At 45.9% G+C, this 15,411-nt stretch overlaps 1 protein-coding gene across 6 annotated transcripts in view; it reads left to right on the top strand.

The window, feature by feature from the left end:
* LOC126541558 (uncharacterized) overlaps positions 1 to 15,411 on the top strand; it is a 108,894-nt gene that overhangs the window by 14,869 nt on the left and 78,614 nt on the right. For 5 of the 6 annotated variants that reach the window (XR_011892807.1, XR_008614751.2, XM_050188369.3 and 2 more), the window contains exons 2-5: positions 1,356 to 2,291; positions 2,731 to 2,867; positions 6,722 to 6,892; positions 7,068 to 7,268. Coding sequence is in view for 4 of the 6 variants with exons in the window: in XM_050188369.3 (XP_050044326.1) it covers positions 1,356 to 2,291; positions 2,731 to 2,867; positions 6,722 to 6,892; positions 7,068 to 7,268 (1,445 nt within the window). In the remaining 2 variants the exon portion in view is untranslated. The remainder of the gene's footprint in view (positions 1 to 1,355; positions 2,292 to 2,730; positions 2,868 to 6,721; positions 6,893 to 7,067; positions 7,269 to 15,411) is intronic. The other variant, XM_050188368.3, reaches the window with a different exon arrangement.

The following is a 15,411-nucleotide window of genomic DNA, read 5'->3' as shown; positions in this document are numbered from 1 at the left end:
TAAAGGCACTGCATGAAGATATGTGAACGTAACTGTTAGCTGCTTTCAATCTTGACTAAAGCAATAGATTAAATGAAGAAGCAATTGCGCCTGCATCGGCCTCTTTGCAGCCATGATCTTGCAGATTGTGCCTCACAACTGTGTTGGTGCAGACCTAGCTTTCTATGTTTGTTTTATGTGCCATTGTTTGTTTTTCCAGAATTACTGAAGGGTGGGCAAGCTAATGCAGATTCACAGCTATGTACTTGTGTAGTACTGCTGAACACAGACAAAAGAGGGCTGGAAAAAGAATAGCCAGGGCGTGCATTGTGCTTAACCAAATTTTATTAAAGAGAAACACTGGGTGCCTCAGCCAACATTAGCCAAACTTCAAAAATAAAGCATAAAAAAATGGCACAATATATAGTTATGAGACATATACAGTGTATGGCCACCTGTCCTCTTCCTCCGCCAACATAACCTTTGTGGACTAATTACTTGACTAATTTAAGAAAACATAAACAAACAGCTTGGCAAACTTTAGCAGGGACACCCTATATATACATGGCTAACAGCAGTAGGACATGCAAAAGTGAGAGAATTGACAAAAGTATTTTGACACGAGCCAAACAGTAGCTGATCATTTATGGAGCATCGTAAGGCAGAGAGACAAGGATAAAACAGCCTGTCACTTCTAAGCTATGCACATTCCATGAATGTTTTTTCTAATTGGAACATGCACAACAGTCCATTGTTACTTGTGTAACTGCTGCAACATCGACTTTAAGAGCTTTGAAAAGCTGCACCTTGACACTGTAACAAAGGAACCATTTCCTAGATGTTGATGTACCAGGGTTTGAGGCAGACTGATACGTTGAGTGTGAATGACTGAAATGGAAAAAAAGGAAGGTTCCTGCTCGCATTGCTTTCTTGCTTTAAAACAACACAGAAATGGAACTAAGTTGCCTTGAACCTTGTTTACTTGACGTGCATATTTCCAGACAACTGATTAGTGTTCTAAGCAACAGTTTTCCTCTGTGGATTTGGATGTGCCCTTCCCTCAACACTTTGGGCTCAGTTCCACATGCAGAACATTTCTGCAAGCTTTCAGGAAATTGTCAGAGTCCTGTACCAATGCAGTGCTGTTCTCTCATTTATTTTTGTGGAGAGTTGAGATTTGCAGCCAAAACTGCTTCTGGTGCTAGATAGTGTCAAGGTTCTTGTAACTAGTGCTGGTGTTCTTGCAGCAGATGCCCCACTTGTAGTTTTGGTGAGCATTCAAAGGTACACAAAAGTCACTTACGACATCTATGAAAACAGGTTATAGATCCTTACTTAAGATGAAGTTGGTCTTGTTTGGCGGCTCTTCATTGCAGGTCCAGGCGTTCCCGAAGATCCAGAAGCCGTTCACGGAGCCCCCCTCCCCAGCGCCCTAGGGTTGGCCGATCCCGGTCACCACCCTTGAGCCCTCCTGCGGCCTACCAGACGCATCGACGGCGGGAGCGCAGCCCCAGCTACGAAACCAAGTTCGCCTCCACGAGTCTCGGTGCCGAGTTGCGCAAGCATCGCAAAGGCCGCGAGCTTGAAAAGAGTCGTCACTCGGTCGGCAGCCGGGTAGCCCCACCGCCGCCGCCTCCCCCGCCGCCGCCTGCTGCGCCATCCAATGGGCCTGCTTCTTGTGCAGACATCCCACCACCTCCTCTTCCACCACCACCCCCCAGCGATCCTACGCATCCACCACCACCGCCACCTGAAGCCCCACCTCTTCCTCCACTGCCCCCTCCCCCACCTGCTGCTGTGGTGCCACCCTCTGCAGAAGCTCCACCACCAGTGCCTCCCAAGGCACCCTCAAAGCCTTGCACACCCTCTGAAGGCTCCCCGGAGCTGGCCTCCTCGCCAGAAGAGGCAGCCACAGCACCATCCCCTGGTGGCGGGGAGGACACCAGTGCTCCACACAGCAACAATGGGATGTTGGAAGAGGAGGATGAGGGCAGCCTGGGTAGTGGGCGGTCATCTGCCGAGCAGGTATCCGCACAACCAAGCCCTACGCAGCCTGCAGCAGCACCACCCCAGCGCAAGAGCATCAAGGAATTGCCTATGCCGCCTGGCATGAAGGTGGAGGACGTAATGTCACCCGAGGTGGCTGACCGGGAAGAAGGATCGCCTCAGCTTACTCAACAGCAACAGCAGCAGCAGATGAAGCATGCATTCACCATGGCCACCCAGAGGGCATTCTCTGCAACACCTGCTACCGGAACCCAGCCACCTCAAGGGGCAGCTGCTGCCTCCATGCAGGTGTTTCGCAGGCCAAGGTGAGAGCTACATGCCTGGTCACAAAGTTTTTTTTTTTTTTTTTACAATCTTTGGAACCAAGTTGTGCATCATAAATGAGCCAAATACTTAATCTGAACTTTTCCTGCATTAAAAATAGTCTATATACGAGAAAATATTGGGAGTAAACAGTTTCACGCTGGCATTCTTGAATTGCAGTTTGAATGCTAAATACTTTGGAGGAAAGCTTGGCCTTCAATTGTTCTGCTAGTAATTGGCATTTTTCTGGCAAAGGAGTGAAAATATAATGTTGAATCTTCACCAGTCTAAATTGATTTCGTGCTCCTTTTACTGTTGTGTGAGGCAAAAGGCCAGTGTCTTCATACACTTTACCACACAGATGATGGTACACTAGCATGTTAGCACTGCGTATTGCAAAGCATGTCTTATGGTAACACTTATATTTTAACATCTTTGCAGGATTCTGAACAAGCCTCCTTCTGATGATGAACGTTTTCCCAATTGGGGCGAGCGCTGCGTGGATGTTTTTGATATTGTGTGCCAGATAGGAGAGGGCACCTATGGACAAGTATACAAAGCCAAAGATAAGGACACCGGTAATTTGCTCTTACTCTTTCTGTACCCTAGTGTTTTACCTTGTTGAACGCATGAAAACAGGCTGCTGAAATGTGAGACTTTAGAAGCGTACTGACCTCAAGGGCATATGTAATATTCACAACTTGACGGTGAGCCCATAGCACATCAGAATCGGACAGGACTAGCCGCTAGGCTATTCAAATTATGTAACAATTATTACCTATGGAAATTGGAAAAATTCATAAGTATGCTGTTACCTTAAGTTGCTAATAGAAAATAGTACAACTGCACTGTCTGATTTGCAGTCATCAGCATTAATTTGCAACTAGCAAAGCAGTCAGATTTGTGCATTTGGCATTGCCCATAATTTTTTAACTAGTGGTTCTATGTGCAATGGTCAGAAAATGGGATTAAGCTGTCCTGTGCCAACGTGCAGCTGGGGTCATACACATATTTATGGAAAAAATGACCCAGGACGAGCCCAGCTCGTCAACAATACTTCCTTGCAATTTTCAATTTCTTGTTGATTATGTAAATTTTTTTTTGTATTGTCTGCTGTTAAGCTTCACTTGTGCAATAAATAGTTTAGATTTACATAAATGAGCACTTAAAATTGCACATCGTTTTTCATAAAGGATTCCACAGCAAAACAATTTGGCCATGATTGGTTGACATTTGGGATAATAGCTTGGCACGGAAAGATTAACAGTCCACCATTTACAAGGTAGTAATGCTTACAAATGGAAAACTAAGGTGCAGTAAATACTGTTGCTGACCAATTTTTTGGATGCCCAAAACACAAATTTTGGCCTGCTTGGTTATTAGAGAATTTTAGCGCGTCCGCTATTCCGGCAAGTGCGGGCAGTTTGCCGGTTGAGCGTGGGCGTAAACGTGAGTGGCCAGATTGGTGGCACCAACTGGTGGCACAAAGCTCAACCACACAAACACAAAGCCAATTACTATATTCTTCTTAGCTGCTGGTGTAAATTTTCATCAGTGGTGTAATTGTGTTCACAATTATGCTGCTGGTAAAAATTTGCACCAGCAGTGAAGCAGGATATAGCGGTTTACTGCAATTTTAGCTCTGTGCTTGTCTGATTGAACTCTACGCAACCACGCGGCTGCACCGCTCCGGCCGTTCACGTTTATGCCCCCGCACATCCGACAATCCGCCCAAACCGCCCCTGTTTGCCGGAATAGCATACACGCTAAAAGTCTCTATTAGCTTTCCCTGTAATACCCACCACCTACTTATAGAACCAATGTAAAATGACATTCATTTTTGGGTTGTTTGGATAGAGTTTATGAACCAATGACCACTTACTGCCTTCATGTGGCATGCCCACTGCAAAAGCTCTATATAATATAGTCTTCCGTTGCTTTCATAAACCTGCGCCGAAAATCTGTTTTACTGCTCCAAAATGGCATGGGCCAGTAGCATCACTGATATCTGCACTTGGCAGTGGCTTTTGATACCTGTTGGGCTGCACGACAGGCAAAGGCAAACGCATCCACAGCATTGACCATCACAAAATTTCAAGTAGATATTAGTACAGTCAAACCTCATTAAAACAAAATGGCATATAACGAAAGAGTCGATATGACAAAGTAAATGAAATTTCCCTAAAAATTCCCATAGAGATATTCATAGTGCAGTACATGCAATAATGGATATAACGAAGAATTATGCCTCCTTGTTCAGCTTTGTTACAAGGAGGCTTTACTCTATTTCAATGAAGCAGAACATTGAGTGCAAGATTATAAAAACACATTTTTTGATTTGCTGGCATTGTAAAAGCAATATTGATTTTATCGCAGAAATTCTGTCTTTTTTAGATCGCCTGATCATGCAGACATTTGCATGGCCCAGTCTTTGTCTGAAAAATTGGTTGGCGACTGTACAGCTTTTCATTGGAGCATGAGAGCACATTCTTTTTTAAATCTTTTGTGGGTGCAAGGTAACTAACTATACTGCAGCTATCTTTGCTTGCAAGCACTGGCAGTCTAGGTGGTGGTTGTCAATGGCTTGCGAGAGGTGTGTAGGTTTAGGTTGGAAAGGTATAATTTCATTCTCAAAACGGTTTGTATAGCAATACCAAGGTGATCTAGAACACCTACCATATTTACTATTCTAACACACCCTCAATTATGCACTCTGATTTCCTTGTAGTGATCTTTTGTTTGTTTTGGTGAGTCCTGCACAAGCATTGCAAGGATTTGCTTGCAAACTGTGCAGGTTGGCATTGGTCAGGCAGTCGATCACGCGGGCCTCTGTATTTTTGTTTTGGCAGCAATTGCTAGTAATGCCAGGGTGTAAAGAAAGTTATGAATTGGAACACTCATGTTAGAGTGCACCTGCAATGTGAGCTGTTAAAGAGAAATGTAATTCTGGGCATTAGTCTAGTACTACATTGGACATCCTCCAATAGTCACTATAGTACCATGCTACTGCATTCCCTATCTCTTTAATGTACAGGCGCGGCCACTGTTAGAGGTAACACAGTGCGCGTGGCTGCGCCCCTCGGGCCACCAAGCAAGCGCCGCGCGGAGTTAGCTGCGCGCCGTCTGCTACGGTTGCTCCCACTTCGCCGTGTAAGGCGAAACGTGAGAGGTGCGCTTTGGAGTACGCAAACCGTGTAGCAATGGCGCGTCAACAGGTAGTATTCTAAATCAGTTATCGAAGCATGCAGGCATGCTACAGAATTTGTGTACAGCATGCCTGCTACAGGGTTTGTGTACAGCATGCCTGCGTGCTTCGATAACTGATTTAGAATACTAACTGTTGACGCACCATTGCTACCGGGTTTGTGTACTCCAAAGCGCGCGCACAATCTAGGTTTCGCCGCATGCGGCGAAGTTGGGGGCGAATTGTAGCAGATGACCCGCAGCGCCCGACGTGGCGCTCTGCGGAGCGCGGCCACCCGCTCTTTACCTCTAACAGTGGCCGCGCCTGTACTTACGAGATGCATAAATAAAACAGCTGTATGATGACTTTGATGACTCCTATGGCACTCACAAAAACTGCTGGATGCCATGACTGGATAATAAGTATGTGATTCCGTGGTGCTCTGTCTTTGTTCACTGTGTTAAAAATGCAAAACTACAGTGTTTCACGATGTTCTTATAGGAAGCATTGTTTTATTGTTGTTTATTCGCATGACACTTCAATAAAAGCAAAATAGAAGCAAGTTGGGGTACTAGCCCTCTCAAGAAGCGTTCATAGTGAAACAGCGCTATAAAAACACACATGAGAGAAGAACCATCCGGGTTTTTCTAGTGCTGTTTCACTACCAAGGTAGCTTGCGCCCAGACCCTATCAAGAAGCATACTGATGAGCAGCTTCATGAGAAAGTGGTGTTATGTTGCTGGTGCCACAACAGGAATAGAACATGAGAGCCTCCAATCAATCTGGTGATGCATATTCCTGTCCATACTTCCTCATTCTAATGCATTTATGTGCATTGAGTGGATCAAATGATACACTGCTACACTGCACCATGTTGTCCATCCAGGTTTTGATGCATCACACTTGGTGACATGTGCCATCTTGATAATTAAACTAGCATTTGGCAGCACGATCATTATGCAAGGGCAAAACAGATTTTCTATGACCAGCATACAAGTAAACACAGTAGTCAATGGAACTTGTCTTGTTATCTGTGTGTGATGCCTTGGCTTTGGGGGTCCCTAAAGCTCTAGGAGCAAAGGGCACGGTATAGACCTTGATGCACTCAATGCAAAAAATTCCTTTACTAGTTTAATTTCAATGTTGTGGCAAAGAAATGGTAGTGCTGTGTTATGATTGCAGCAGGTTCTAGCCTGTGGATGAATCTTGTGATTCATGTTTCCTGATAAGGCTCCCTATCGCTCACAGGTGAACTGGTGGCCCTGAAGAAGGTGCGGCTAGAGAATGAGAAGGAGGGCTTCCCCATCACAGCTGTGCGAGAAATCAAGATTTTGCGTCAGCTCAACCACCCAAGCATTGTCAACCTCAAAGAGATTGTCACTGACAAACAGGATGCCCTGGACTTTAAGAAGGACAAAGGTGAGCACAACACACGAAGTGAAGTTGAAGTTTGCAAGATCATGCCTGGTAGGTTGAGCCTGTGACTGCTTGGTGTCAAAGGCTGTTCTGGTGTGAAATTTAGCCATTATCCTGCCTTTTGAAATAGTTCCCAGATGCCTTCTAAAGCACAATTCACACTTCTCCTGGGGATTAGGGAAGGGATCCTCCATGACGTATCCAGTGAGCCTCCCCTCCATCCCCTGTGAGCATCAAGGCCGTGTGCCACTGCCGGGCACGTGCACACGCGAAGACTGGGCCCTTATGAATCCCCGGCCCTGGGGAGGCGTTTGTAGCTCTGGAACAAGTGCTCCCTGTCCATACCGGGAGCTCCATGGGGCCGCGCCATCTGGTGAAGGTGTGAAATTGTCATCATGTGGTGCGCTCCCTTTGAAGCAGGGAGTCTATTAGTGCGAATAACGCTTAAGCCTCATATTCCACAAACTGTCTAACCTCAAGGAACCTGACCAACTTTAAAGCAAAGCCTATTGTTGACTGTTTATATATTCATTAGAATGGTGAATTACATGTATTACATGAAAGTAACAAATAGTGTACATATTACTAAATTTGTTTTTAAGGAGGACTTAAATAAGTGGTGCATAGTACTCCCACAGTGGCTCTGTCACCTAGTGTTGTACTGCTCAGCGTTGGGGGGGGTCATGGGTCTGATTCCCGACTGTGGCGGCCCTTCATCAGTGGGGGGTGGGTGGAGGGGGATGCAAAAATTTTCGTGTAGTTAGATTTCACAGTCGTCCTTTATTCTCTCAACAATCTCCTATTACTCCTGTCTCGCGCCAGCTGATTCCATCTTATGGCTGAAAATTTTCTCATTTCTTTGCTTAGATTTTTAAATTTTTTTAAAATTTTAGGTAGCCAAAATTAATCCAGAGCCTACCACTATGGTCTCTTGTAGCTGCAGTGTTGCCTTGGGACATAGAATAAGTGGTCCGGTGCCACTTATGGTGGTCTCATGTTGCCTGCTGCTCTGTCTAACCTTTATCTATTGCAGGTATTCTCTAACTTTGTGGCCTTGGGGAAACCCACCAGTTTTCCCAGAGTGCTGCGGAACCCCTCTCCTTTGTCTCTTTCCACAGATGTGCTTATAAACAGACTCACTATAAGGCATCCTGAAAATGGAAGGGGGGTAGAGGGGGCTCTTGCTGCACGCTAAGCACTTGCATTGCAGCATATGAATCTGCCTAACCAAATTAGTACTGCCGCTGCATCTCCGTGTAGCCTCTTTTATTTATGGTTCGGCATGTTATCTTTAATCTCGAAGGCCATCATTCTTGATGAGGAACTCGATCACGATAACACATAAACGGGTGATTTTGATAGGAGACCGTAATGCAGCGCACATTGACCATACGGCTATCATTCTAGGCATCGCACACCGTAAACAGTGTCTTTACACCAAGGAGCGTTAGGCGCATGAAAGCTTATTTTATTCTTAAATGTGTAAACATTGCTTCACCTACCTAACGAGGAAACCTGTCTGTCTATCACGTAAGACGCATCGCTATAAAGAAAATAATGTTTAAAAAAGCGGAATAAATGGTGGCAAGTTTCAAACCTATGACCCCATGCTCGGAAGCCGAATGTCTTACCCACTGGCCAAAACACCTATGCTTGCAGTATGTGAATACATCTGAACCATATCAATGTGATGTACCGGTGGTACAAAGCAAATGTCAAAGGAGAAGAGTTTCTATGAAGGCTTTCTTGAAAGATTTGGTGATGGTTGAATAAAAGCCATCTCTATGTCTGCATGTAAAACTGACTCGGAGCATTGTAGACATTAGGAAAATTACGATTTTGCAAAAATTCAATGCGAAACACATCACATCTCCGATGCGTTTCGGTGGTTGCGTGATGTGCCTCCTGTTGAGGGCGTTCCTTCACCAACCAGAATGCCACTGATCTATGAGGGCTCATGTGCTTCACGTTGCACAACAAAGACAGATGACTAGTCAGTCGGTTCATAAGGGTGATAAGGAGTGATGAAGGGTTATGTGGCTCTCATCACAGTTGATAATGGTTTTACGTGGATGGATAAGGTGCAAATAAGGGCTTGTAATGGCGGGAGCAATTCTGATAAGGTTGATTAGGACAGATCAGAGTTGATAAGGATTAGATTGAATGTGATAAGGTTAACAACCGATAAGGGTTGATAAGGATGTAGTCTGATAAAGTTAATAACTGATAAGGGTTAAGTGTTCATGCTGGTCGGATCAAGCTTGATAAGATTGATAATGACACTGGGCTGTGTGAAGATGAGCAATTAGCACAATGCGCATACATACTTGGACAGCTCCAGTGGAGAATGAACATTTGGGCGAGTTGGTGCTGATTGAACATGCTGAAGGGTCAGCACAGAATGACTAAGACGAAAAACAGGAAAGACACAGAAGAGCACGTGTGTATAGGTGGCAGTACTTATGTGCGTGCTTTCTAATAAAGTTAGTTAAGAGAGTTTAGTGCTTTCCTCTTTCCTGCTTTTTGTCTTAGTCGTATTGCACTCTGCTCCTGCAAGATCAACTGCAATGGCGTTTATGCGTGATTTTTTTTTTGCAAGCAAATGTTCGAAGTCACTCGCGCTGCGGAATGGTCATCAATATACCGATCGCGAGGCTGAGCCTTTAGTGCCTGTGTCGCCCAGCATGAAGCGTGGTGCCCCTGTGCACATTGAAACGCTTGTCACGCGTTTTTCTTACGGAGCTGACGCTGTGCGGCCGCAAACTGGCTTGTATCGAAACTGCACTGTGCCGACACAAACATGCCTGAACCACAAATAATGCATGAATGCATCCGACGTGTCCATTATACCGTGATCTGTCGGCTGGAAGGGTTTACCAGGCAGACAAATATGGCTCTCGGCTTGTAGACTTTCCCGCGTTCATTGCCGCTGACGTGTTGCGAGCACGAATTAAAAGTTTATGTGCTCTAACAGTGCAAATTTTATAGATTCTCTAAACTTGTTGTCAAGCATGTTTTGAATAAACTTGTTTGATGTTTCGTTACAAGTTCAGGCAGTAATTACATGAACAAAATGTTCAGGCATGAACCTCTGAAGCCATGCGCATACCTGCCAACCCTCCCGATTCGCCCGGGAGACTCCTAATTTTTTACTGAACTTTCAGATTGTACAATCACTATATTATATCTTCCGAAAAGTGGTCTCTGTTTTACTGAACTTTCAGATTGTACAATCACTATATTATATCTTCCGAAAAATGGTCTCTGTTCGCACAATAATGGTTTTTGCGAAACAGGCACCGCAGAATCTACAGCCACATTGTAATCGTCAGCATCACCAATAACGGCAGCACTAGCACCATCGGTATCATCGACTAAGCAGCCGACTACAGCGCCTAGTAAGCCTACCAAAGCCAGAGCCAATGTAGTTCTTGCATTTCATTTATGCCTTCCTCCATGGTGCATCTTGGTGCTGCTGCTTGTGTGTATGATTAGTGTTGGCTAGGCAGTCTGTGTGCGGTGCACCATGTAAAGTTAGAATTCTCGTGTGCTGGATGCCATGGCGCTATCAAAGCCGAAGAGAAGGTATTTGCAGAAGTTATCGTGAACTTATACTTCTGAATTTCTGTGCTTTTTGACATGAAGAAAAGGAGAACATTTTGCATATTGTAGAACGTTTGGATGCGACGTCAGCGTGTTTCACGGTGTCAACGACGACTTGAAACTGCACGTTTCCCTGGCGAAGCATCAAAGCTATGTTCGCACCGCTGAGCAGCAAGGCAAGATAGTGAACTTTCTCCGGAACAAGTGCGACGACAGTGTCATACGTGTGGAGTGCCTGTTTATGGGATTCCTCGTCGAACACAACCTACCCCTTAGTGTCAGCAACTGCGTTGAGCCTCTTCTACGGAAAATATTTCCGAAATGCGACGAGGTGAAGCGCTATGGATGTAGATGCAGCTCTGAAACGCAACTATGAAGAATGCGGAGGTGGCCAACCTCAAATTTATTTCACAGGCATCGCTCTCGAGTCTTCATTTCTTTATTTAGAGTTTCCCTCAGCTGCTGCCCAGAGATTCCAATGAATCTGCTGGAGACGCTTTAGATGCTCTAAGCTGAGTTTGCCACACTACAGGCGTACAGTCTTACAGAGGACATTCTTAATGAAGAAAAGTGGGACATGCAGTGGTCTATGGTTGGAAAAATGAAAACACTGATGGAAAACATGTTTCACCGAGTTGCTAAGGCGATGCTAGATTTACTCATGATACCGCGTAGCAATGCAGAGTGTGAGGATTTTTAGCATGGCGTGAAAAACTAGGACTGAGTTCCGCTCATCAATGTGCAACACAACCCTCCATCACCTGCTGCTAGTGAAGGGCTGTCAGTCTGGACCATGTTTTGAGCAAAGCTACTCCGAGAAATTTTTGAAGTGAGCAAAGTCTGCTACTGCAAGGTCCTGCAAAAGGACTCGTCGAATACTGCCTTAAGGTTTGAGCGAACCCTCCCTCCCCTCCCCCCCTTTGGCGCAAATAAGAAGTCTCCCGATTTTAGATCTCGCCAGGTTGGCAGGTATGCATGCGTGCTAGACAATGTGTAAACTACAAAAGCAGCATCGCCATAGTGTGAACTCTGACCCTCAGATGTTAATAGTCGAACCTTTTTATAACAAATTCAATAGTTACTCGAAAAATGGCCGTTGTATCAGTAGTTTATGTGGGAACTAGCCCTTCAACCCCCCCCCCTTTTTTTTTATTCATACGCATCCATCTGCCGTCTGTGTATATGCGTCTACAACCGGGCAGTCCGCACGCCGTCACATAATTTCGAGCCTGCCATGTAAATCTAAAGCTAGTCTTGTGACGGGTCACTCGAAGCTATGAAGAGAGACCATTGCGTGTTTATGAATGGTGTTTGTAACGAGGGGTCGCCTTACGATATTTCGCAAATTAGTGAGATTAAGCCCAAGGCCGTTGAGTTGGGAGAGTAAGAGCACACGGCAGAGGGGAGGAGGAGGGTAGGTGGAGGCGCTTATTTGCTGTGGCAGTTGGTACGAACTGCGTTAAACTGTAGTTGGCCGGAACTCAGAAAAGGTACATACTAAAAGGTAGTACTGCTTAACCAAAATAGCGTGAGATCGCCTACTTACCTGCGGAAAACGGAACTACGAGAGAGTGTGATAAAAGGGCAGAAAACATGCAGTATTTATTCACTTCGTGCGACAAAAGCATGTTATTTTCATTTGGCGCCGCGGTGGCTAGCAGCGACGACGACGGCCTTAAACTTGCTCAAGCTATGAGCCAGCTTTTCCGCCAGCCCTCTCTTCTCGGCAAGCACCCGCACGAGGCTGATGTAACGCGCAGCATCTGCCACTGTCGGGCCTGAACTGCCCATGCTGTCGCTTTCCATGTTGTCCTCATCACTGTCGTTAGGTGACACTTCGGCAATCACACAGGCAACGATGGCAAAGTCGGAAGCTCGAAAAGTCGAGCCTCATAGCCGATGTATTTTCACGGTCGCGGCAGTATTGCCGGCCAATTTCCCTTTCGCATTCCGAATGCCACACACCGTAGTCAATGGTAGATCCCTCTCCCGTGCCAGCATCGACTGCTTCATGCCGTGTTCGACAGCACGAACCAGGTCAAATTTTTCTTCTGTGCTGAGCACCTGGTTTTTGTCCTAGGTTGCACGACACTACAGCATGGGCCACAACGCTCCCTACTCTGACACGGCGCCAAAATGATGCTGATGTTGATGTGGCTTCACCCTTCCAAGCATCCTCTGCATTTGCGCTTGGAGGCTGTTCTGATCTCTGAGGCTCGTTATTCTGCTGGGCAGACGTACCACCGTGATATCGCAACAAAAAGTGGTAACACTATGTGTTAACCACTATGTATGCAATAAGCTGGTATGGTTTATGCAGATACAAAATGGTTATGTTCAGCGGCGGCACATCGAGCGCGAGTCGAGTGACCCTGAAGTTGCTGGCAAAGTCGGGCATGAGCTAAACAAGACCGGCAAAAGGCACAGGCTAGGTGTGCCCAGGAGACTCGAAGATTGTGCTAGGCGGCTTGCAACAAAGCAGGTGTAATAATAATACCATATTTACTCGATTCTAACGCGCCCTCGATTGTAAAGCGCACCCATTTTCCGGGACAAAGAAAGAAAAAGAAACGGCCTCAATTGTAACACGCACCTGTTTGCTGTGACCTAAAAAAAGAAAAGTCCTTTACAGTACTGTGCACCTCATTCTTTCATACAGGAATACAACTTTCTCTCATTTGGAAAAAAACAGATTTACTCCCAATGCACTAAAGTTCCAATAAAAAAAAAAGTAGCAGTTTTGCCTGAAAGGCGGAGCATCGATTATGATAACAAATTAGTCTACAGCTATACGAAAAGTAAGGATAGTAGTTTTACCGGCAGTACAAACTTTTAAACATTAACTTACTAATTTAACAAGCATAGTGTCATGCGTGCACAAGCAAACATGAACACATCTCACTCAATGACCGTGGGAACTCTTTATCAAGACACTGGAGGAAGTGCGGTAGCAGGACCAAGGGAATTGACCTTTATGCAGCCTCTTGCTTCAATGCGAACTAAGTGACGAGAGCACAGTGCACCTAGATGCATAGACACTTATCTCTGTCGCAGATCGCTTTCTAGATAGGGGCCATGTGGCCTGCGCCGTACGTAGCAGCCACCGTTGTAGAATGCCTCTCCTGTTTGCGCCAGTCCCGCACGCAAACTCTCGGAACTCTGAATGGCTGTGATGCAGCCCGATTTCCATCTCTATCTGCACACGTGATCGCTTTCCTTTTGATTACGGCATCATAATGAACTCGGCAGGTCTTTGGAGTCAGCACTTCCATGCTGATAGAGCAAACGCAGGAAACGGGAAGACGGGCGGTGCACTAACCTAAGCCAAAGCAAGCATTGCCTAAGCCATGGCCTAAGCACACTACAGCACATGGAGGAAGCTATGGCAGTAAGGCTCGAGGCGCGTACTAGGCACCATTTTGAAATGCCGATGGCGATATGCTAACGCAGATTTAGGGTCATACTTGATTCTAACATGCACGCAATTTCTGGACTCATTTTAAGCGAAAAAGAAGTGCACATTAGATTCGATAAAAATTTAATAATGCGGAATAAAATGCAGCTCTTCGTTGGGGTCTTGGGTCTCACAGGAGTACTGACAACCGCGGGTTCAGGCTTGGCGAGGCACAGGGCCACATCAGCCATAGCCTAGTGTGCAGATGCATGTGCGCTCAGGCCACAAAGGAGCTGCTGAGCGCTACACATGCAAGAAAACACAGTATCGCCCTGAGTTGGCGAAAACCATTTGTTTCCAGCAGCACCCAACACTACTCAAATGCCTGTTCCCAGGGTTTGCTGGAACCAAACGCCAAGGGGGGAAAATACAGACAAGGGCACCTATAGCACGTCGTTGCGAGAGTAAAGGCTCCTGTGATGGCCATGCATAGCCATGGGGGAAACGCTCCCATGGCTATGCTGCTTGCTCTGGCGATAACCAATGGGCCAACTAACGAAAGCTCGGGCAGTCTCCTTCAGTTTGGGCCTCCACTAAGTGTGCTACGGTGCAGTTGGCTATGCGCGAGCAATAGGCACTGCTCTTCAGTGTAGCGTCCGGAAATGATGAACACAAGGTATGCACTCAGCGCACAAGCAGAGGCACCGTACACGAGCTCAAGTCTAAGACACAAAGGGGCCAGCGGACGAGAGAAAAGCGTGTATGTACCCAGTGTTATCCCAGAGAGAATCCCACACTTCCATCGCAAACACTGCTGCCGACAGCCGTTGCGAGTGGAAAGGGGAGAGGCATAGGAACAAGAGAACAGGTGAATGCCCTCACGAAGGGGCCTGTGCATACCTCAATTCCTGCAACTTACACACTTGGGCGGCTGGTATCTCGCTGCCGAAGATCCTGATGGACTTGCACTGTCTGTTAGTCTACTGCTGAACACTTTGCCCTGGGGTTTCAGCCTGCCAACCACATCTTCAGCTGTCTCTGAAGCATTTCTAAACCATTCTATGCACAATGCACAAAAAGGGAGTAGCACCCACATGCTTGCATGTAACCTGCGTTAGTGAAGTAAAATGTCGCTATAACTTTTGTTCTTCACTTCGTTTGCATACCGTTACTTGCTTCGATTGATCCGGTTGACCTTGTACCAATAGATATTGCATGGTGTGGGAATGCTGCATGCGTCAAAGCACCGGCCATGGCCAGGTCATTTACTGTGGCTACCGATTATATGAAAAATCAAATAAAAAATAAAAAGTTAGCTATTCAATTCGAAATTGAATGTTCAAGTATTCACTTACCACTAGTTTTTTTATGTCACTTCGGTCGAAAAAATGTGAAGTTTGAAAGGTAGAACACTAACCCGAACTGTTATCAACAGCAAGCTAAATGAAGTGTCGACAAACTGTGACCAGCAACTCTTTGTGATAGTGGCGCGTCGTGGCGCGTTCTCGCCGACTCGAGTTTGAGT

This window comes from Dermacentor andersoni, chromosome 2, assembly GCF_023375885.2.
Source record: "Dermacentor andersoni chromosome 2, qqDerAnde1_hic_scaffold, whole genome shotgun sequence".
In the NCBI taxonomy this organism is placed as follows: Eukaryota; Metazoa; Arthropoda; class Arachnida; order Ixodida; family Ixodidae; genus Dermacentor; species Dermacentor andersoni.
The sequence above is the reverse complement of the archived record's forward strand: the minus strand, read 5'-3'. Positions and strand labels throughout refer to the sequence as shown.